General features: G+C 36.3%; 1 protein-coding gene across 3 annotated transcripts in view; it reads left to right on the top strand.

The window, feature by feature from the left end:
- The window catches only part of LOC106825571 (solute carrier organic anion transporter family member 1B3-like), a 78,545-nt gene that overhangs the window by 52,906 nt on the left and 2,667 nt on the right, over window positions 1-22,972 (top strand). For all 3 annotated transcript variants that reach the window (XM_014832447.3, XM_070494218.1, XM_070494219.1), the window contains 7 exons: window positions 1,424-1,666; window positions 3,236-3,400; window positions 4,799-4,994; window positions 7,875-8,040; window positions 10,192-10,376; window positions 16,348-16,412; window positions 21,077-21,194. In XM_014832447.3, coding sequence (XP_014687933.1) covers window positions 1,424-1,666; window positions 3,236-3,400; window positions 4,799-4,994; window positions 7,875-8,040; window positions 10,192-10,376; window positions 16,348-16,412; window positions 21,077-21,194 — 1,138 coding nt within the window. The remainder of the gene's footprint in view (window positions 1-1,423; window positions 1,667-3,235; window positions 3,401-4,798; window positions 4,995-7,874; window positions 8,041-10,191; window positions 10,377-16,347; window positions 16,413-21,076; window positions 21,195-22,972) is intronic.

The raw sequence follows: 22,972 nt of genomic DNA on the forward strand, positions 1-22,972 counted from the left end.
TTCAGTCATGAGCAGGAGGTAAACACATTATGAAGAACTCTTTGGCAAACTCCAATGCCTAGAGGAGCCAAAGAGATAACATCCGTGAGCAAAAAGTGTCAGGTGGTGGTTAAACTGGGAAGAATTGGTGGTGATGGACTGCCCTCCCCAAACATCCAAAAGCACATACGATATTCAGCCTCAACCTGTTCTTTTCATGCGGAAATTTGGGTCCAGCATTGGCAACATCTTCCAATAGTTTTCAAGACAATCCAGAAATCCAGATTTTTATGTAGAATTTTCTAATTTTTAAGACAGAGTGTGAGCCAAGAAAAATACTTTGGCATGCCACGTCTAGCTAGAGTATAACCTCTAGTCCCTATGTGCAGACCAGTGATAAAGGAGGAAAAATGTTACCAAAATGACGTTTCTGACAGAGGATGACTAAATATTTAGCACGTAGGTGGAATCGCTAATTTTACCAATCATTTCTTGAAGTCTGTCTGAGTTGCTGATTATGGAACAATATGATCATGTAAATCAATTTTAAACCTAGATCTGTGCATACTTGATAACCACTTCAATAAATAGAATGAATAATTTATTTCTATATAGTTTTAAATCAAGTCAATATTTTCTCATGTTAGTGAGTTTTCTTATAAATCAACGAGTAATGGCACCATTATTGTGCTTCGAATGTCCATGCTGTGTGTGTGTGTCTCTGTTGAGTTTTCTTATTACTTAGAATGTTTACTTTATACTCACTGAAATAACTCCTTTGTACTTGCAGTATTTACATATCACTCATGCATGTTTTAAAGGAAAACATACTTGTAATAAAATGGTTAAATTATCCCTAAAATTTAGAGTCAAGCTCTTCTGGGTCACTTTTAAACTCAGATTTTCGTTGTATGCATATCTTCGCCAATATCATCCTTTGTGCTGTGTGAGTTGGAAATGGAAGTTTATGGGGGAAAAAAGTCCCATATTGGCTCTGAGAATTTCTTGCAAACTGCTGTAAATTTCATTGCTAGTGCTTTCTTGACCTCAGCAAATGGTGCCAAAAGATGATTTCAGACAATAACGAAGATTCATGTGCCTTCCATAATTGGTTATTGAACGGTTTGCAGGCTTAAATGGTCAATAATGGTAGTTGTCCAGTCATGTCACTAGGAAAGCCACCAATTTCACACAGTCTCAGGCAAAGACAACAATGTCATGACTGAGTCTTGGACAAAAGTAATTGTGAGATGTTATTAAATCTTAGACTTGTCCTGATTTTAGAGGTGACGAAGTGTGAAAAAAAGAAAACAATGTCTTGGAATTGATGAAATGTAGTTTACTTTCTTCATCTGTGGAGAACAGCAATCATTACCATTACTGCCTAGAATATATTGCATTTCAAAATGATTTTTGACTAGCCTCTTCTAATTCTTTATTCTAGGAAGTATCAGAATAACTCCTAGGGACTCTCGCTGGGTTGGTGCTTGGTGGCTTGGTTTCCTTGTGGCTGGATTATTATCCATTATTTCTTCCATACCATTCTTTTTCTTGCCCTCAAGTCTGGATAAACCACAGAAAGAAAGGAAAGTTTCGATATCTTCACATTTGCTCAAAACAAATGAGGAAAAAAGTCAAACGACTAATTTGACCAACCCTAGGCAAAAGCTTACTGAGCACATAACTGGTAAGTATTTCACATTTATAGTCAATTTGGAATTGTTAATCCCAGTAAAAAGGAGGAGTGAGTGTTCCAAACTAAGTCATATCCAATCAACTGGAGTTAGCTTTCTTCTGTACTAAATTTAGCTGAATTATTTTTCCAAGATTTCTACTAATAAATTTTTTCTGAACACACACCAACTCTCTGAAGAGAAGATTAGGTTTGAGGTCTTTAGCAGGGAGAAACAAACGAAAGGCTAAAAATATATGTAACTCGTAAACCAAAGACCGTATATGTATTTCCAAATTATATAATGTAAATTATGAGGGTTAAAAGGACTGTAATATTCCATTCATCCATTCATTTATTTATTCATCCACAAATAGTACCAGGCACTATACTGTGCTCTGTGATAGAATATTCCTTCTATTTTTCAAGAATTTACAATCTAGTGGGTTGTATCAAGAAACATATAGATAATTGCAATATAGTGTTTAAGTACTATGGTAAAGTTAGCATAAGAAATTATGAATGCTTATAAATTGGGCAACTGAGCTCTTCTTAGGTGGCTAGAAGGAGTAAGGAGAAGGAAGTCAGAGGAAGCTTCTCTCTAGATAATTAGAGTAAGATTATTTTCTTGGTAATTATATAGAAAAAATTTTGTCCACCTAAATATTTAAAAATGAAGTAGAAGCAACAATGGTAACGATTATCAGGGTCCATCACGTGAATAAGGATCGTGCCCACTTGATAGTGCCTTCCCTGTCACACATAAGCCCTGAGGGCTAATCAAGAACAATTTAGGAGCAATAATCTGGAGAATGATCCAGCAGTAGCCAGAGCAAGATAGTTGAAACAATGAGGTAACAGCACAGTTTTCACATTGCACAGAAATGGTGGAGTAGTGAAAGTAAAGTTAACTTTTTTTTTTTTTAAAGATTTTATTTTTTCCTTTTTCTCCCCTAAGCCCCCCGGTACATAGTTGTGTATTCTTCGTTGTGGGTTCTTCTAGTTGTGGCATGTGGGACGCTGCCTCAGCGTGGTCTGATGAGCAGTGGCATGTCCGCGCCCAGGATTCGAACAGATGAAACACTGGGCCGCCTGCAGCGGAGCGCGCGAACTTAACCACTCGGCCACGGGGCCAGCCCCCAAAAGTTATTAACTTTTAATAAATAAGAGACGTTGCATGTCTTATTCACTTTTGTTTCTTGAACATCTAGCATATTGCCTGGTATCCAATTGAAAACCAAATATTTGTTGAATGAATGAATGAATGAATGATGTATGCAATTGTATGGTATAGTGCTAAAATAACCAAATATGAAGTGAACAAAGGAAGTTGTGAAGCAGCATGTTTGTATAATCCCACTTGGGGGTAAAATGAACTAACTAACTAAATATCAAGGTACATATGGAAAAACCAGAAGAAATATACAAAAAGCTGTTGAGAGCAGGATTGCAGGGTCCTGTGACTTTCTGCGTTATGAATTTATGTAATTTTAAATCTTATAAACTTTATATTTACAAGATTAAGATATTAATAGGTATTTAAGCTGCACCATAATATTTTCTTTATTTTGATGTTTATTATAGGCCTCATCCAGTCCTTGAAAAGCATCCTTACCAATCCCCTATACATGATAGTACTGTTTTTGACATGGCTACAAATCAGCAGTTTTATTGGTGCTTTTACTTATGCCTTCAAATATGTAGAACAGCAGTATGGTCAGTCAGCGTCTGAGACTAACATGTTGTTTGGTAAGTCACATTGTTTATGTCTGCTTGATAAGCAATTTTACCAAATAATTGAGTTCCAAGTGACATTTTCTTGTGAAGGCAATTTCATATTTTAATGAATATAATTTCCATTTACTCTTTTGCAAATCTTAGCAAATTTGCCAATCTTCTGATCTCATCATTATTCTGCATTTGAAGTTGCATCTCATGCTATTTTTGAGATGAACTCCCGAAGGAAAAGTTGCATGTAAATGAAACATTTAGACATGATATCTGCATCATTGGATCTTATCATTTAGTGCTGAGGTCCTGAGATAAATCCTTTTGTAACATAATTATTATAATTCCATAATTCATAGACTAGGAATCAGGATCCAGCTACTTGCAAAAAATAGGACATTAATGTTTCCAAGAGAAAAATCAATTCTAAGTCATTGTTGATATCTGCATAATTCAAAACAAATGTTATATTTTAGAGAGGTTTTGTGCTACATTATCTATTTCCAAGGACGTATTGAGACTTGCTTATGAGAGAGAGGTTTTCTTATATCATTCTTTCCCCACGCCAGGATAAGAGAAGATTCTTAAGAGCAGAATCTTGTATTATTATTATTATTACATTCTTTAGAATATATATAATCCAGGACAGTGCCCAGCACATGGTAGAAACTCACTAAACACTTGATACATTAAACTGAATTTATCAAGTGGTATGCAAATAGGTCATAAGCGAACAAGAAAATAGTAATTCTGTATGATGCTATTATTGAACTTAAGATAAAAATTTAAACTGTAAAAGTTGTTTGACTCCCAATAAGGTTCTCAGCTGAATTTTTTTGTTAGAGGGGTCTTCGTCTTTAATGACTCTTGCAGGACAATGAAATGAAAAAGTTATAAGAAGAATTGGTCATTTTTAGTACCCTATCTAGGTCTGTTTATCATCTCAGAGTATATATGTGTTTGGATGAATATAGAAGAGATATTAATTCAAGTATTCGATTCTAAAGTACTGGGCAAATTTGGAATGAGTTTTTAAGGATCAGAACTCTTCATTTTGAGGAGATGTAAAAGATTTTAGATGGTAGAATGAAAGTCTCATAGGTAGGAAAATGATGTTTTGTTGTTTTTCAGAAAGAAAAATGCACCTCATAGAAACTATCTGTTCAGACATACAAGTATCTCAGTCACTGCCTTTTGCTTGCTATTGGGGAAACCAAACCCTCAGCACTGGCAGGAATAAATTATTTCTGTCTCTCCCAAATGGTACACTGGTCCCCTACCTCCATTCTGGCCTGCCAGCCTTCTATTTAAGAAATAATAAAAGTAGATGAATTTGGTTGGTATAGACTGTGTTTCATATTTAAAGACATTTCAGAATAATCATATTTATGTAATTATAATTTTTTCTCTTATTTCTAGGAATGATAGCCATACCGACTATTTCAATTGGAATGTTTACAGGAGGATATATCACTAAAAAATTCAAATTTACTTTGCTTGGATTTGCCAAATTTTCATTTGCTACCAGCCTAGTGAGCTTCTCATTTCATCTGTTAAATTTTGCGCTAGTCTGTGAAAGCAAACCAGTAGCCGGCCTAACCTTGACCTATGATGGGTTTGTATCTATCAATTGTATAATGTGTAAACTATGCAGTGTAGAAGACTCTATAAGGAAAATACGGCAGATAGCAATTTTAACTAAGCTTTCTTTTAATTGAGAGAAATTTCAACTTTATTCTTAAAACATCCATTTCTTAAGGTCTCAAAAAGCCCTCCTTTTATTCCTTCCTTAAAGAAAAGCAACATAGAATGTAACAACAATAGCTATCATTTACGGGTGCTTGCAATGAGTGACACGCATTTTTATCCACATTTTATAGATAGAGAAAGCAAAGCTTAGATACAGATTACATGGCTAGCAATGCTAAGATTCTGACACGTTTGGGGTTTTTGACTCCAAAACTCTTACTCTCAACCACTACAGTCTTGGATGGACCACGAGAGGAATATAAACGACATTTTCCAAAAGTAACAGAATGATCTTTACGGTTAATTTTGATGTTTAAACAACAATCTTTATAATAAAACACTTCCTCACATTGTACTGAATTCTCCTTTTCTGCAAGCTTATACTGTTTCTTCTTCCATTGTCTTCATTAGAAGTAAAATTAATACATATCCTATGTATAGTAAAATGTTAGACCCTAGAAAACCTTTTCCATTATTATCAAGTGTTGTGAAGTATTTCTAATGTTACGCTCTCTACCCTATATCAAGGGCAAGACTCCTGTGCAGATTTCTTATCATCTCCTGAATAGAGCTAAAAATTTAAGCATAGGAATGTTCACATTTAAGCAACAAAGAAAGATTCTTGGATCACAGTTCAGTAATCATACTCCTTAGTCCTGCTTGTTGTTGGCTCTGAGCTTTTAAACTCTGGATCCTATGAGGTGTCAATTTTAACTTGTCAAATCTTCCCACATTTCCTTACCTAAATTCTTGGAGACTTGCCAATTTAGTCTTGAATTATCTCCCCACTTCATCCTAATCCTGACTGTTGTTGATTACGCCTATCCACCATCACTCTCTCTGGTAAATCAAAGTACAGAGTACCTAGAACATTGAACTTCAGAGGTAAAAGAACCTTAGAGATCATGCAGCCCAAAAGTCATATCCTTTTCCTTTATTAGTTGAGACCCAGAGAAATGGACTTGTTTGAAGTCATACAAAGACTCCACACTAATGCTGTACGACATCATTTGTTCCAAGGGCCCCCTGGTTGTCAGGGCAGGCTTTAGCCTAAAGCCAGTTCCTTGAAAACAAGTATAATAGCTGCACCATCTATTTAAAAGAAGGCAGCTAGAGTTCTATGGGATTTTTTTTCATTCAGTAAAATTTTGCTGAGCGCCTCCTTAGAGGCCAAGAAGATTTATAGGATACACCAACGTTCTTGTGGAACTCATAGTCTAATAATAGCAAATAGAATCAATGTATTCAGCATTTGTGAAATTCTAGTCACTGGGATAAATTTTTAAAGTATGAACTAGTGCAGAGGTTCTCAGAATGTGGTCTGAGGGTCTATAGGGGCTCCTGAGACTTTATCAGAGGGTCAACAAATTCTAAACTATTTTTATAGTAATACCAAGATGGTGTTTGCCTTTTTCATTCTCATTTTCTCATGAGTGTATAATGACGTTCTCTAAGGCTACAGATATGTAATGATAACCTCAGTTTGATGGGTAATGACATATGTGCTTGTCATGTATTAAAACTTTCTTAGTATTAATTTTTAATAGAGTATATATCAATAGATATAACCTACTTGAACAAAAAACCTTCGGGGACCTCAAGAATTTTTGAGAGTGTGAAGGACTGCTGAGAACAAAAAGTTTGAGAACTGCCAATTAATTTTTTTCCAAAAAATTCCTACTAGGTTGAGTTATTGTCTATGACTTAAAAATGGTAAAACTGATTTTAGAAAGAGTAGTCACATTGCTGTGAAGCGGTAGAACTAATGTGAACATAAGAGTATCTGACTGTAATGTCTGACCTTGGTTATTAATCATTATGTCCCCACCCCCAGTCATATGTCTTCATATGTCCTCAAGCAGAATTAGGTATTAGATGCTTTTTAGTAAAATTATTGATAATAGAATTTCTGAATCTGCTTTTTTCTTCCTTTATGTGAATTACTTTCTTATTTAAAAATAATTCATCAGTCCTCGATAATTATCAAGATTTTTCCCCAAAACAGAAGAATAATTTTAAATATTTATAAGATGAAAATTAATCATACAAATAATCTATTTTGCAATTTTAGCCATTTTATAAGATTATATTTTATGGCTATAACCATGTTTACAGTAAATCATTATAAAGTATGTTGTGGTTTTATTTGAAAAGTTTATGGAGTTTTCCTAGTCTTTCTCAACTGATTCTTTTGTTATTGATTTCTAAAAATTGATCCTCAGGGGTTCTGTTTTGACCATGTCGAATTCTTTTCTCATGTAGTTAGAATATAGATTTATAAATTCAACATAGTTAAATAACATTCACAGATTCATGAGACTTCACAGTGAACTGGGAGGAAACTTAACCTAATGTCATTATCTTACTGAAGAGAAACTGAGTCTCAGAAAAATAAATGACTTATTTAATGAGTAATTTCTTGATAGAATCACAAAGACCTCTCATCTAAGTCTTACTTATACTCTTTGGTTTCTTTTTTTATGTTTTACTTTCTCTAGGCCATAAATCATGTCTGGATAAAGATGGAGGGTGAAAAAGTTAATGAGCATAAAAAAAAAATTTGCCATGTTGGTGTCATCACTCATCAAATTTCTCTAATTAAAGGACACTCTTTCCCTTATTTCTCCTCTTCCCTCCTCTCTCCTCTTCTGTTCCCTTCTTTTCTCTTCTCTTCCCCTCCTCATCTTCCTCCTCCTTCTTCTTTCTCTGTCTCTCTTTTTGATATATATCTATCATATATTTTCAGAAATAATCCAGTGGCATCTCATATAAATGTACCACTTTCTTATTGCAACTCAGACTGCAATTGTGATAAAAATCAATGGGAACCAGTCTGTGGGGACAATGGAATCACTTACGTATCACCTTGTCTAGCAGGATGCAATTCTTCAAGTGGCAATAAAAAGCCAATAGTGAGTATTAGTTTTTACTTCCTCTCCTCTCGTTAATCAAAATTGCAAGTTTGATTTAACAATTACTTATCAAATCTTTCTATAACTAAGGTCTCCAGCAAAAAGATGAAAGAAAAAGACTCTTAATATTGTCTGTCACTGTGATGGCTGTGATGTTGTGTAAACAAAGCCTCATGTAAAATCTTGCTTGGGACACAAATAGGTTTTCCTGTTGCTTGAATTCTCATTTGAGATTACTCTTGCTTTTTCCCCTTAAGTTTATAAGAATACAACCTTCTAGAATCTAACTGCATTTAGGATCTCTAGGAAGCATCTCATTTGACTAAAGTATGTGATTTCCATTAAGTTGGAGATACTTTACCCTTCAGAAGTTAGAGAAAAGTCCTGAGCCAACCCCTTGTCAGCACTTCCTGCCTTCCAGGACAACAATCAATACGCAATTTTGCATATAGATTCTGATGAGTTTATCTCTAGATTCATTACCCTTTTGACTTTCCAAGAAATTAATCAATGTTTCATGTTCACTTGACTATCCAAATCTTGGTTTCCAGCTTTGATTTGCCCAAGGCTGGCACTTCTTCTATCCAGTATAACTTGCTGTTCTGCTTACCTGGTGCTAACATCTCCCATAGAAATGCCAACTGCTTCTTTACTCAAAATATTCCCTTTCACACAAACTATGGGTTCTCCCAGTATGATGTTCTCTATTCTACTCCAATCTACTGAATATCTCACAAAGTTGGGGAGCATTTCCTGGACCCTTTTGCTATCACCAACATAGGTAATACAATCAGCTATGATCATTGGTCTCTAGCATACCCTTCTGTCTTTGATTTTCAAAATTTTTCCATCTTTCTCTTGTCCATAGTCCTACTAATTTTACTATTGAAGGGCGCTGACAACTTTGAAGAGCAAAGCACCTAGATTCTATGATGCTGGGCCATAAATTTGTACAAATATGGCCCAAGGACTATGCTTAAAAACCCACATCTCATATTCATGACTATCATGCCTTTCACTAAGAGTACCCCCACTTAATCCTTGATCCCACTTTGCACATTAGTGAAGACCTGGAAGAGACATAAGTTAGAATCTTGAAGAGAGCTCTGTCTGCTATGGAGACATCATCTTCTTAATACTGGCAATGACTATACCATTTGTGAGCTACTGGCGAGTTCTTTTACCAAATCGTTAGTAATAAACCATCCCTTTTAAATCACTCAAAATAATGTTTTTTGTGCCTAAGTTTGATTTTATTGGCCAGTAGGCTTGCTACATAAAGGATTCCTCCATATAATCCCTAGTGAAAAAGTAAAGCTTGGCCATCAATAAGTATGGATTCAAATTCTTCGTCAGTTCTCTTTCAATAATTGGTCTTTAGCACTAACAGCTTCAAACTTCCCTTAAACCTTAGTTTAGCCTAGACTCAGAACAGAATTTATAGAAGTCACCTATCTGCATCAACTCACTGCCAAATTAAATCTCTAAAATCATTTGTTCCTAAGTTTTCACTTTCTGTGGTCTAACTGGTAGGGTATTCTGTTGTGTTGAACCTCTCTGGTAATAACATCATCTATCATATAATCTGTCATTATGCTCTAGGATGTTGTGCTGGCTAACCAAAGTAGAATTCCAGCACCCCTGCCTGGCCCCTTTTCCCTGGGACTCTGCCCCATTCCGATGGGTAGCTCAAGCCCAGGTTTTGGCCATCTCAAACTACTATATTTTCTGGATTCCCTGGGTAATCCCTCCCCAGGCACTGTCCCTGACACTTATAGAGATTGTTAAAGAGCATCAGTAGGTGTGCTATGGAAAGTAAAAGTGAGTGGGAGAGAAATAGTAAGAAGAATTTATATTCATGTGAAAATTATATACAGAATTTCACACTAACTTCTTCTATTCTTTTCTGTTTTTTAAATTAGAAATGAATTAAATGTTAACAGTGAATTGCATTTTCTTGTCTAGGAAAGAATCCAGAAAATTATTTTGCTTTTCAACTATTAAGCAACTGTATTTTTAGACTGTTTTCTTTAAAAACTGTAAATATTTTGGCTTGGATAAATGAGACTTCTTTAAATATAATGGAATGTACTTACAGCCTGGTCGGATTTTGTAAATATGTTCTGTAATATTTCAAAAACTGTTTTTTAGGTGTTTTATAACTGTAGTTGTGTGGAAGCAACTGGTTTCCAGAATGGAAATAACTCGGCTCATTTGGGTGAATGCCCAAGAGATGATAAATGTAAAAGAAAATTTTATTTTTATTTGGCAGTGCAAACCGTGTATCATTTTTTCACTGCATTGGGAGGCGCCTCAACTTTCATGCTTATTTTTAAGTGAGTATGATTTTTTAAAGCAATTTTATGTGTACTAGATTATAAACACACCTAATAAATGTACATATTTTTTCATAATGTATTTGAAATTCAAATTGATATTTTGTTACATTTTAATTTTCCAAGAATGCATTTTCTTAGGACTGTTGTGATCCTTCAATGCCATAATTAGCAACAATTTTGTCCGATTCTTCCATTACAAAATCTAGCTTCCATACTTTCTCATTTTACAAAGAATTTTAAGACACAGACCGACTGACAGTTGCTTCAATCATGAAAGAATGCCTGTATGATTCTAAAATAACTTCTAATTTTGAGATGCTTTGCATTCTGATCGACCTGTCAGGGTAAATTGTCTATTGGTTTCATTGAAAGAAAACATTTGGGAACCAGACTGTATAATATGCTTCAGTCTATGATATTCCAAAGCTTTTAATCCACCCTCAGAATGGCTTTTGACCTAGTCTCTCATAATGCCCCGATAGACAAGAGAAAAATATATGAACAGAATTCATTCCTTTCTTCATTCATTTGATAAATATATAGACCATGCTTGATAAAGAACATTCCATGGTGAATAAAACAGATAAAGTGCCTGTTCTTATACAGCTTAGAGTATGACAGGGAAGACCTGAGACAAATAAGCTTAAAAATAAACATGTAATTACAAATTGTGATTAGTACTAATAAGGGAGAAGAGTGCTATTAAAGGAAAGATAAGTGGAAACCTAATTTAGAGTTGAGGTGAGGAGCTGTGAGGAGGAGGACTCAGAAAGTACTTGTCAAAAAAAGTGGCATTTAGTTTAAAGATCTAGAGAACAAGTTAAAGTTAACCAAATGAAGAACTTTAAAGGAAGAGATTCTAGGTATCAATTCCTTCCAGGCAGGAAAGAGCTGGGGTGTTTGGGGAACAAAAAGAACCAGTTGATTGAAATATACTGAATGAGAGAGATACGGCTCAAGATAAGATTGGAGAATTAGGAACGGAGCAGATAATACAAGCCTTATTGCTTAATCATTCAATCACCTAAAACTGAAAACATATAAAGACTTGCATGCAGGTCTTAAAAATATACACGTATAACTATGGTGACCTGGGTTAACATCTAACTATATTTTTAAGAACTAAGTAGTTGACCACAGATTCACTGTCAGCCAACAGCATGACATGGAAGGGAAAGGAAACAAATGTATTAACTTTTGCTAAAATGAGTACAGACTGGTAAACTGAGTCTACAGTTGTTTAAATTCTACTCTGACCCCAAATCTTGTCAAATTATTCATTATAATTTATTCCACAGATATAGCTCTACCTTAAGATAAAATGTTGTCTACTCAAAAGGAGAAGTCTTCCATATTTGCCAGATTACAGATTCATCAACTTACAGGAAGTCATCTCAAAACTCCACATTAGCTTCCATCTCAACAGGTCTTAGCCTCTTAATTTAAAATCTTTCATAAGGAGAAAAAGGGTTTCAGATATCACTGTTCCATTGTTGATGATAGCTTTATCTTATTAAGAAAGTGGTTAAGATCAACATTACCATTTATCAAAAACATTTATTGATCTCTCACCAGCCTCCAATTTTATTGAAAGAAAACATGTGAAACAGAGCATAGAATAAAAATATAAACTTCAGCCTGTTACTAATTTTCCAATGCTTACATCATAAGGCTACTGTTAAAACTAGACTATACACTAAGGAGGAGGGATATTTTCTTAGTCAGTATATATTCATGATATGCGTCGGGCACAGTTCTAGGCTCTGAGGACAGTCCTGTGAACAAAAGTGATAGAGGCCCTGCTTTCATTAGCTTCCAGTGAGGGTGAGTGGATGGGTATAGGAGAAGAAACAATAAATAAATAAGTAAATACGTAAAATAGAAGAAGCGTTAAGCATTAGGAAGAAAAATAAATCACAAGACAAATATAGAAAAGATGATAAAATATTAATGTTTGGAAATCTGGGTGAAAGGAACTAGGAGGGTATTCTTTGTACTATTCTTGAAGCTTTTATGAAAATCTGAAATAATTTCAAAACAATTTTTTTGAAGGGAAGGGGGTTTCTGACTTTTCCCTCCCAAGTATTTGAAGGTTCAACCACCCCTGTGAATCTTTAAAAACTGGACATGAGTAGAAGAAGAAGACTCACCATTAAGAGCTGCTCTCCTCTTATCAAAAGCCACGCTCTCTGCAAGAATAGTTAAGTCGTGAAGAAATCCACATATCATAGAGTAACCAAGCCTAAAGCTGTGATCAGGATGTGGATGATAAACAACCCTACTTCACTTCTACAAAGTGTAGTCAATCTAGTGAGCATTTTCCTGGAGCCACAACATTTATTCAATCATGTATGTGAGCTACTGAAAGGGATCAGTCACTAAGCTGGACCATGCCCTGCCGTGAACATCTGAACCTCCAGCCTCACCAGGTCAGGGGTCTGTCTCTCCCATAGAATGCAATTGACCAATCACTGCAAATCCAAAAAAATGGAAACACAAGAAAAGTCTAACAACAAATTCTTTGGTATGCTGCTCAGGCCCTCAGCAGAGCCCACCATTACTAAATTTTGGTGAAGAAGCAAGCACACTTCATCTTCGTTAACTGGGATTTTGATCATCCTACATCTCTGTAACTGGTAATGCAGGATCTATCTGGGATCCCCATTGCACTGCTCCCATAGCTTGGATTGATGTGCTCCCAGAGAGGGAAAGGGAAGACCATAGATGAGAATAACCAGATGAAAAAAAGAAAGAAAGAAAAGGGGCAGGGGCTGATAAGCAGGACTAGTTCAGATATTGTGCATTGGAAGTCATTTGACCAGAAACTTGAATAAAGATTGAAGGTACAAGCCATGCTGATATGGTGATAGGTGAAGAGCAATCGAGGCAAGTACAGGCAAATGTGAAGGCCTTGAGGTGGAGCATACTTGACATGTACAAGATCAGCAAGAGACTGTGAGGAAGAGAGAGGTAAAAATTGCAATGAGAGAGCTAGCATGGTCCAGATAATACAGACCCTGTGGTTCACGGTAAAGACTTTGGAGTTTATTATAATTGTATTGAGAGGCCAGCAGAGAGACTTAAGCATTAGAATTGTACAACTGACTTATCCATTTAGGAGATCCCTCTTGCTGTTGTGTGGAGAACATGTTTTTGGGGAGAAAAGAATGGAATCGGGGAAAACAGAAGGCTATGACAGTTCTTCACGGGATGGTAGGTTGATTGAGGATGGTGATGCTAAAGGAAGTGGGAAGCGATCTGAGTCTCTGTTTTGTTTTGAAAGCAAAGTGAATAGGATTTACTGATGGATTGAATGTGTTATGTAAGAAAGAAAATTTAAGGATGATCCCCGTGTTCTGGCCTGAGCTCTGGGGGGATGGTGGTACTACTGAACAAACTGGGGAAGACTAGGGAAAAGTAGGTTGGAGGAAGTGGAGAAGCAAGAATTTGTTCTATCCCCATAAGTCTGAGATACCTATTAACTATCCAGCTATAATGTTTTATATACAATCTAACATTCAGGAGAAATATTGGAGCCAAGGACGTAAATTTTGGAATTAACAACATATAGGTGGCATTTAAATCCATGGCACTGTTGAGATCTTCCAGGGACTGAGTACAGGTAGAAACAAGATCCTAGGACCAAGACTCAGGCACTCTAACTACCGAGACCAAGAATGGGAGGAGAATCCCATCAAGGAAACTGACAAGGAGGTCCCATGAGATTGGAGAAGAACCAAGGGAGGGTAGTATCCCAAAATCCAAATGACGAATGTATCAAGAAGGGGCAACTGTGTCAAGGGCTGCTGAGAGGTCATGGAAGTTAAGGTCTAGGAAGTAACCATTGGATTTTTTTATGTACGGGTTGCTATTATTCTTAACAAAAATAATGCATGAAGACTGGAGGAAAAGAGGCTGTTTTGCAAAGGATCATGAAAAAAATGCAAGAAATGGAAGTGCAGATAGCCAGTAGGAAAAATTCTTATTAGGAGCCATGTTATAAAAAAAACAGCAGAGAAAATTTGTGGTAACCAACAGGGATGCGGGATCAAGAATTCTGCTTATGCTTAGTGCTAGATATTGTAGCACGCTTGTGTGCTGATGAGCATTATCCAGCAGAGATGAAGGAAGCTGGTAATGCAGGAAGAAGGGGGAACAATTACAGGGGAAGATGAAAAGGGATGTGAACAAGTGCACAAAGTTTTACTCTGGAATAGAAGAGAGGGTCGTCTATGTTGGTAAAAGGTGAGTACATCCATAGCTTTAGTGAGGCAAGGGCATTGCAATTCTTTTCCTAATGCTTTTACTTTCTCTGTTAAATAAAAAGCAAGGTAATCAGCTGAGGGTGAGGAGGAACAAGGAAGAGGCTTGAGATGAGATCAGAGAATGGGGACTAGTAGTTTTGAAGACTGAGAGAATAAACTGACCTGGAAAACAGACTAGTAAAATACAGTAGGATTGCACTGGAGGCCCCCTGGGAGTTTGTGCTTTTGAATTTAAAAGGAGCCCAGTCTGCATATTCCAATGATTTCCTCCAGTCAGTGTAGATCTTTGGGTATAGGTGCAGAAAAGGCAGAGGTTAGATGAAAGCATTTTTGTTTGTCTGAAACAAGAAAGGATGAAAGGGACAAGAAAGTCCAGGGTATATGAAAGGAGTGGTTATAACGAAAGACCATGATGAGAAAGGAAGCAAGGACGTGCAAATGGAGATGGCCTGTGGAAAGGTGGAGGAAGAGCCCTGTGGGCCTGAGGCTTGTTGGAGTTAGTTTATTAGAGGAGCAGTTTTCAGAATTAAAAGGTGGTTACAAAGAGAGAGATGTTCAAAATTGAGAATTAGAAAAGTGTGTACTGATAGGCATGACCATGGGGTGAGGGAGGTCAGACCAAGGGATGGAAGAAGGCAAGAAACTGGGAGACCAGAGCATTGGGAGGATGGTATACATGGCTATTAATATAACTAGGGGGGCCACCCCAGTCAAGTAGTAGTTAAGTTCTTGCTCTCCACTTTGGTGGCCTGGGGTTTGCTGGTTTGGATCCCAGGCATGAACCTACACGCCACTTATCAAGCCATGCTGTGGCAGCATCCCACATACAAAAAATAGGGGAAGATTGGCACAGATATTAGCTCAGCAACAATCCTTCTCAAGCAAAAAGAAGAAGATTGGCAACAGATGTTAGCTCAGGGCCAATCTTCCTCACCAAAAACATAATAATAACTTTTTATATCAGTTAATTCAGTATTTCAGCAATATTTCAGCAAAAACAGGATTTTGGAGCCTCAATCACCCTCTCCCCACCCTGCCACTGCTGCCAGATAATTCATTTTGCTTCCTATATGTTAGATAATCCCAAGGATGGTAGTGTCATCAGCTCATTGAACATAAAAAAATGGAACTGTGGAAATAACTTTCTAAATGCAAGGGTGAGTTAATTTCTAAGAGAGGATACAGATTGCTTGCTGCTTTTAAAATGACATTTAAACATACTAGACACTACAAAACAGATACCTTTTGACCCTCCTGGTTCTATTATATAGTTCATGAATCATATTAGTCAACTTTTCTGTTAACAACGATGGTAGAAAGCTCCACTAACACCTAGACCTAGATTAGTATCTGCTCATACGGCCTGTGTGAACCGAATAGGCCACACAAAATCAGTTTCTTCAAAGGCATAATAAAGTCTGTTCCAACCACTATCTCATAAGATTCTATAGAGATCAAATGTGAAAATGTTTGTTAAATTGTTGTGAAATCGAAGCACATTAAATAAATAAGGGAATAATAATTATCATTCAAATGTTTTATTTTTAAAACAACTAAAAATTTAACTTTAAATCATATCAGCTATCCACTTGGGGGTTTTCATTTGATCGTGAAGAACAATGACACTGAGAAATGTTTTAATGTTGAACTCAGTCTGGTATTTTAGAGATGTTTAGTGTTTCTTTGCCTTTATTTTATTTCAGAAATGTTCAACCTGAACTGAAATCACTGGCGGTGGGTTTTCATGCACTAACCATACGAGCACTAGGTATGATAACTATAGAGATTATAAATTCAAGATATAAATTTTTGTGTCAAAGCTCACAGGCTGAATGCAATTAATTTCCAATTGTAAGAAAGTGAAAAAAAAGGTGTAAGTAAAAAACATTTTTATTTTTGTGGTAAATGAAAAATAATGAGAGAGGAAAACTGAGTGGCCGAAAAAGAGACTTTGTTAATTCTGGTGAAAGTCAAATTAGAATAAGGACTCATCCTATTTGTTTTACCTTCTTTCTAACACCAAGATAGATGTCTTCAAAACTGTTATACTTTCAGACTGAGGAACATTTCTTCCCACAGGCAGAGTGGAGGGCCTGCCTTCCACACTGAGGAGGTAAGGCCCCAGACAGCTGGGGAGGCCTGGGGATCTGGTCAGGCTGAGATTGTGTGAAATAACAGAAGCGGACTTTTGCTGCCCCACTTCCAATTGCCTAGTTCTCCAAGGCTGGGACAGCTAACCTTTAACAGAAGTTAAAAATGCAAGAGGAGATGAGAACTAAAATTTTAGAATTGAGCGTCTTGGAATAAGGGGGAGTTCTGAATGAATGAAAGCTCAAGAACTGGTGTTTTTTGTTGTTAAAGAGTAGGACTGTAGATTCCAGAGGTTAAAGGGCTATTTCTAAATATTCAAATGAGGTGATTAGCATAAGATTAGGAAATCATCCTTTCTCCCATCTTGCCATTCGCCATGTAGACCATACAGAGTCTTCTTGGTAACAGCTTCTAACCTAACTCCTGTGCGTGTTCCTTTGTAATACCTATTACCATTATATTCTCATCCCTGGGAAGTAGGAGAAGGGCCTCATGCATCCAGGGATAGGGGTGGAAGACTGATTATGGCTTGGAGGCAACCACTGATGGCGGAAGGGAAAACAAGTAGGAGGGGTCAATCCCTGGGACCCTTTGCAAGCAAAAGAAGGAAGCATAACTCTGGCCAAATTACACTGGAGATGTTGTCCAAGAAGTCTATTTGAGGAGAAGGCCACAGATCCTCAAAGGTAAAAAGAGGAACTATAAAGGGCATGGGAGAGAAGAAGAAGACGGAAGTGCTGCAGGATTCCATTACAGTTCTCTTCCCAGCATTCTCTTCGGTGCTTCTCTAATCTCCCAGCCTCTGTCCATCCTGACAGTTCCTTTAGATCCAAGGGAGATGGTTCACTCTCAGAATGTAGGCTGGAAAATGGCAACTGGAGGTCTCATATTCCTTCTGATATGCTGAAGTGAGACTGAGAAGAGAGGAAGCTCCTCTGGGACATAAAACAGGAAAAAAAGGAATTTTGCCATCCTAATTGTGGGCATCCTATTTTGATACGTCCAATACGCCACAAGAGAACCTAACTGTTTCTGTGGAAAAAATACATAATGACACCAAACCTCCAATTCACAAACAATTGTCTTGCATACAACATAGGTGTAAATTGTGGAAGGTCTATATAATGTATTAAACTGAAAATAACTGGGGTTATTTGAAGTTTTAAACTTCCAGTAATGATTAAGACCAAGTTTGTCACATAAAACATTTAAATCACTAAGTTTGGCCAAACCAGTAGCATTGTATGAGTAAAATCAATTATTGGCATGTATTTTTCATTTTTCAAAGAGTGGCTGTGATTTGCGGAAACCTGCAAATTTCTCACCTATTTTCTCAGTACCAGTTTCCTCAGATATACTGGCCTCAGACACCAGCCTCTTGTCATCCTAAGATTTCTTACTCTTAGGAAACTGAGACTGATTAAAAGTAAATGGAATCAGTACAATTGTGAAATATAAATCACCACCATTTTTATGTAACAAAATAAAAATTGAAAATCATTCATCAAAATACAAAGAAGAACAAAGTAAAATCATGAATATTTCAGTCCCACTATCTGAGGGATAGATCTCTACTAGCATGTCCCTAAACTTTGGGTTAAGTTACAATGCTAGAACTGAGTCAATCTAGTCATAAGAGCAGATGGGCACTTCTGCTATAAGGCAACATATGTGTTACTGAGAAGCCTCACGTTCTGCAAAATCATATACCACAAATAAAAATTGGATTAGGCACAGACCACTGGAAACCTAGGCATCATTGTGATCAGAACATTAACAGAAACAAAATTCAGCACCACAGGGCCTAACTTGGACAGCCTAGGCAGCTTCAGGAGGTATTAAAAATGCACGCAACCAAGGGAGAGAAGATGCGGGATTGTGGGCTCTAATGATGCCAAGAAGGTGGAAGCAGAGCTCTGAGCCAAGAAAGGATGACCTGCCAGGAGCCAGCACTCTGCGACATTGGGCCTGTGCTTCTCTGGGGAGAGAATCCTAGGGTTGGCATTCACTTTTTTAAAAAATTTTTATTGAGTTTATGATAGTTTAGAACCTTGTGAAATTTCAGTTGTACATTATTGTTTGTCAGTCGTGTTGTAGGTGCACCACTTCACCCTTTGTGCCCACCCTCCATGCCCCCTTTCCCCTGGTAACCACTAATCTGTTCTCTTTGTCTACATGTTTAGCTTCCACATGTGAGTGGAGTCATACAGAGATTGTCTTTCTCTATCTGGCTTAATTCACTTAACATAATTCCCTTGAGGTCCATCCATGTTGCTGTGAATGGGACAATTTTATTCTTGCTTATGACTGAGTAGTATTCCATTGTGTATATATATATGTATATACACACCGTATCTTCTTTATCCAATCATCAGTTGATGGGCAATTAAGTTGCTTCCACATCTTGGCTGTTGTAGATAATGCTGCAATGAACATACGGGAGCATGGGACTTTTGGAATTGCCGATTTCAAGTTCTTTGGATAGATACCCAGTAGTGGGCTGGCTGGGTTATATGGTATTTCTATTTTTAATTTTTTGAGAAATCCTCATACTGTTTTCCATGGTGGCTGCACTAGTTTGCATTCCCACCAGCAGTGTATGAGGGTTCCTTTTTCTCCACAACCTCTTCAACATTTGCTCCTTTTTGTTTTGGTTATTTTTGCCATTCTGATGGGTGTAAGGTGATATCTTAGTGTGGTTTTGATTTGCATTTCCCTGATGATCAGTGATGATGAACATCATTTCCTGTGCCTATTGGAGAAATGTCTGTTCATGTCTCCTGCCCATTTTTTGATCGGGTTGTTTGATTTTTTATTGTTGAGTTGTGTGAGTTCTTTATATATTATGGAGATTAACCCTTTGTCGGATATATGACTTACAAATATTTTTTCCCAATTAGTGGGGGTTTTTTTGTTTCAATCTTGTTTTCCCTTGCCTTGAAGAAGCTCTTTAGTCTGATGAAGCCCCATTTGTTTATTCTTTCTGTTGCTTCCCTTGTCTGAGAAGACATGGTGTCTGAAAAGATCCTTTTAATACTGATGTCAAAGAATGTACTACCTATATTTTCTTCTAGAAGCCTTATGGTTTCAGGCCTTATCTTTAGGTTTTTTATCCATTTTGAGTTTATTTTTGTAAATGGTTGAAAAAGAATGGTCAATTTTCATTCCTTTACATCTGGTTGTCCAGTTTTCCCAGCACCGTTTGTTGAAGAGATTTTCTTTTCTCCATTGTAGACCCTCAGCTCCTTTGTTGAAGATTAGCTGTCCGTAGATGTGTGGTTTTATTTCTGGGCTTTCAATTATGTTCCATTGATCTGTGCATCTGTTTTTGTACCAATACCATGCTGTTTTGATTACTGTAGCTTTGTAGTATGTTTTGAAGTCAGGGATTGTGATGCCTCTATGTTTGTTCTTTTTTCTCAGGATTGCTTTAGAAATTCAGGGTCTTTTGTTGCCCCATATGAATTTTAGGATTCTTTGTTCCATTTCTGTAAAGAATGTCATTGGGATTCTGATTGCAATAGCATTGAATCTGTAGATTACTTTATGTAGTATGGACATTTTAACTATGTTTATTCTTCTAATCCATGTGCATGGAATGTCTTTCTATCTCTTTATATTGTCATCAATTTCTTTCAGGAAAGTCTTGTAGTTTTCATTGTATAGGTCTTTCACTTCTTTAGTTAAATTCACCCAAAGGTATTTTATTCTTTTTGTTGCTATTGTGAATGGTATTGTGTTCTTGAGCTCTTTTTCTGTTAGTTCATTATTAGAGTATAGAAATGCTACTGATTTATGTAAGTGGATTTTATACCCTGAAACTTTGCTGTAGTTGTTGATTATTTCTAAAAGTTTTCCAATGGGCATTCACTTTTTAATTTTCTTAAAAGTAGAGTTGAAAAGTCTCCTGCCTTTTTGCAGTCGAACTGAGCACTTTTTCCTTTCCCTGTGACGTTGTAATTCTACTCCCACTATTCCAGCTCTCCTTGCCTAAGAAAAATTACATGGAAACCAACATAACTTCCCCATTTTACTGACAACATTCACCTTTTTTACCACCCTCTGGCATGGTAAGTTAATTGGCATTATAAGAATAGAGTGTACAGGCATATGATGTTCCTTCTTCCGCATGTATTTTGAGAGGGTGAGAGTAAATAAAAGATGTCTGTGATATTGCTATGGGTTTGAGCCTTTGAGTCCTAACAATCTTGACCCTCAAGTAGATTTAAGCCTCCAAAATTTTCAACTTTTACTTAATCCAAAATGTGTCGATCTGGAATATCACCAAGTTACATTTGAAACATATTCCTTGGATTAACACCTTCTTATCTCATACTGCAGGAGGAATTCCAGCTCCTATATATTTTGGGGCGCTGATTGATAGAGCATGTATGAAGTGGTCTATCAACAGCCATGGGAAGCGAGGGTCTTGTAGGATATATAATTCCATATTGTATGGGTAAGTTGCCATAAATCTATTTCATTAATTGATTTTTTCCTTTGACTATACTAATTCCTAAAGAATGAGATGTCATTTTCAGTATGATAATAATATTAATAATGATAGCCACCATTTAATGAACTTTGTATTCCGTGTTGTATCAGGCAATATGGTATTTCATTTTAATATTCATAGAAACTGTAGGAGATGGATTTTTTCCTTAAACGTGAAGAAGCTAAAAATCAAAGAGAATGAGTAACTTGTTCAAAATCATACAGCTAATAGAAAAAAGATTGAAATTTGTAGTCAAATCTTTCTTGTTTCCAAAAACACTTTTAATACTAAAACGAGGGCAATAAAACACTATACTCAATAGCCCCTGACTTCTCTAGGAAGAGAGAGAGTGACCAGCATGGGCTCTAGTCACAGGTCAATGGGAAAAAAAAGGAAAAAATTGTTTCTGTACTCTTCTATTGATAGGAAAACAAATAGATGGCCATCTAGAAAAAAATATTTGCAATAATACCTTAACCTCAAATAAAAATTAATTGCAGGTTAAATAAATATATAAATTTAAAATATGAAATGACAAGTATTAGAAGAAATCATGGTAGAATTTATTTTCATTATCTAGGAAGTAGCAATGTGTTTCTAAGTATGTCCCAAACCCCCAAAACCATAGTAGAAAAAAATGATAAAATATTTTGAAAACCCTGTATCCCAAAAATTACCTTAAGCAAATTTTAAAGACAAAATGTAAATTAGAAAAGGAATTTGTAAGTCATAACACAGACACAAGGCAAATGTCCTAAATATATAAAGAGCTCTTAAAAAAAACAAAAATAAATAGTACCAAATGCTGGCAAGGATGTGGAACAATAGGAATTCTCTTTCACTGCCATTGGGGATGCAAAATGGGACAACCATGTTGGAAGACAGTCTGACAGTTTCTTACAAAGCTAATCATAGGTTTATTGTATGATCAAGCTATTATGCTCTTTGGTGTTTACCCAAATGAGTTGGAAACTTATGCCCACACAAAACTTATGCACATAAGCATTTATAGCAGCTTTATTCCTAATTGCCAAAAAATGGAAGTGACCAAGACGTCCTTTAATAGGTGAATAGATAAACAAACTGTGGTACATTCATACAACAGAATATTATTCAGCAATAAAAAGAAATGAGCTATCAAGTTACAAAAAGACAAGGAGGAACCTTAATGTATATTGCTAAATGAAAGAAGGCAGTCTGAATAAGCTCTGTACTGTATGATTCCAACTCTGTGATCTTCTTTCCTAAAGTTTGCACCATTCCAGCCAGCTGGAAATAATGACCATTCTTTAGAACTCTTCCCGCTTTGTAGCTCACTCATGACCCTTATCACTTCCCTTTTGATCATTGCCTAAAATTACCTAAAGTAATTTGCAAAGTAATTGCCTAAAGATTGTCTAAAGTAGAATTTTTCAAAACAGCCGTGCATTCACCAACGAATACACAACAAATGGTAAATAGTCACCTTATAATTTTTTGGATTTAATATTTTGAGGTACCCAGATAATTGTTCATTGATTTTATCTCGCATAGGCAAATAATATCAACAATTCTTAATCTGATGAGTGGAAATCTAGATTATGACAGCAATCCTAAATCTACACCCAACTTATTCAAGTTTTCTCAACAATAGTCACATAACCAGAAACCCATGTTAATTTTTCTTGATAGTAATGGAAATTTTGAAAAGTTTAACATTGGTGGGTAACTACTTGACACAACTCAAGCATGAGGCAAATATA

Source organism: Equus asinus, chromosome 22, assembly GCF_041296235.1.
Source record: "Equus asinus isolate D_3611 breed Donkey chromosome 22, EquAss-T2T_v2, whole genome shotgun sequence".
Lineage (NCBI taxonomy): Eukaryota > Metazoa > Chordata > Mammalia > Perissodactyla > Equidae > Equus > Equus asinus.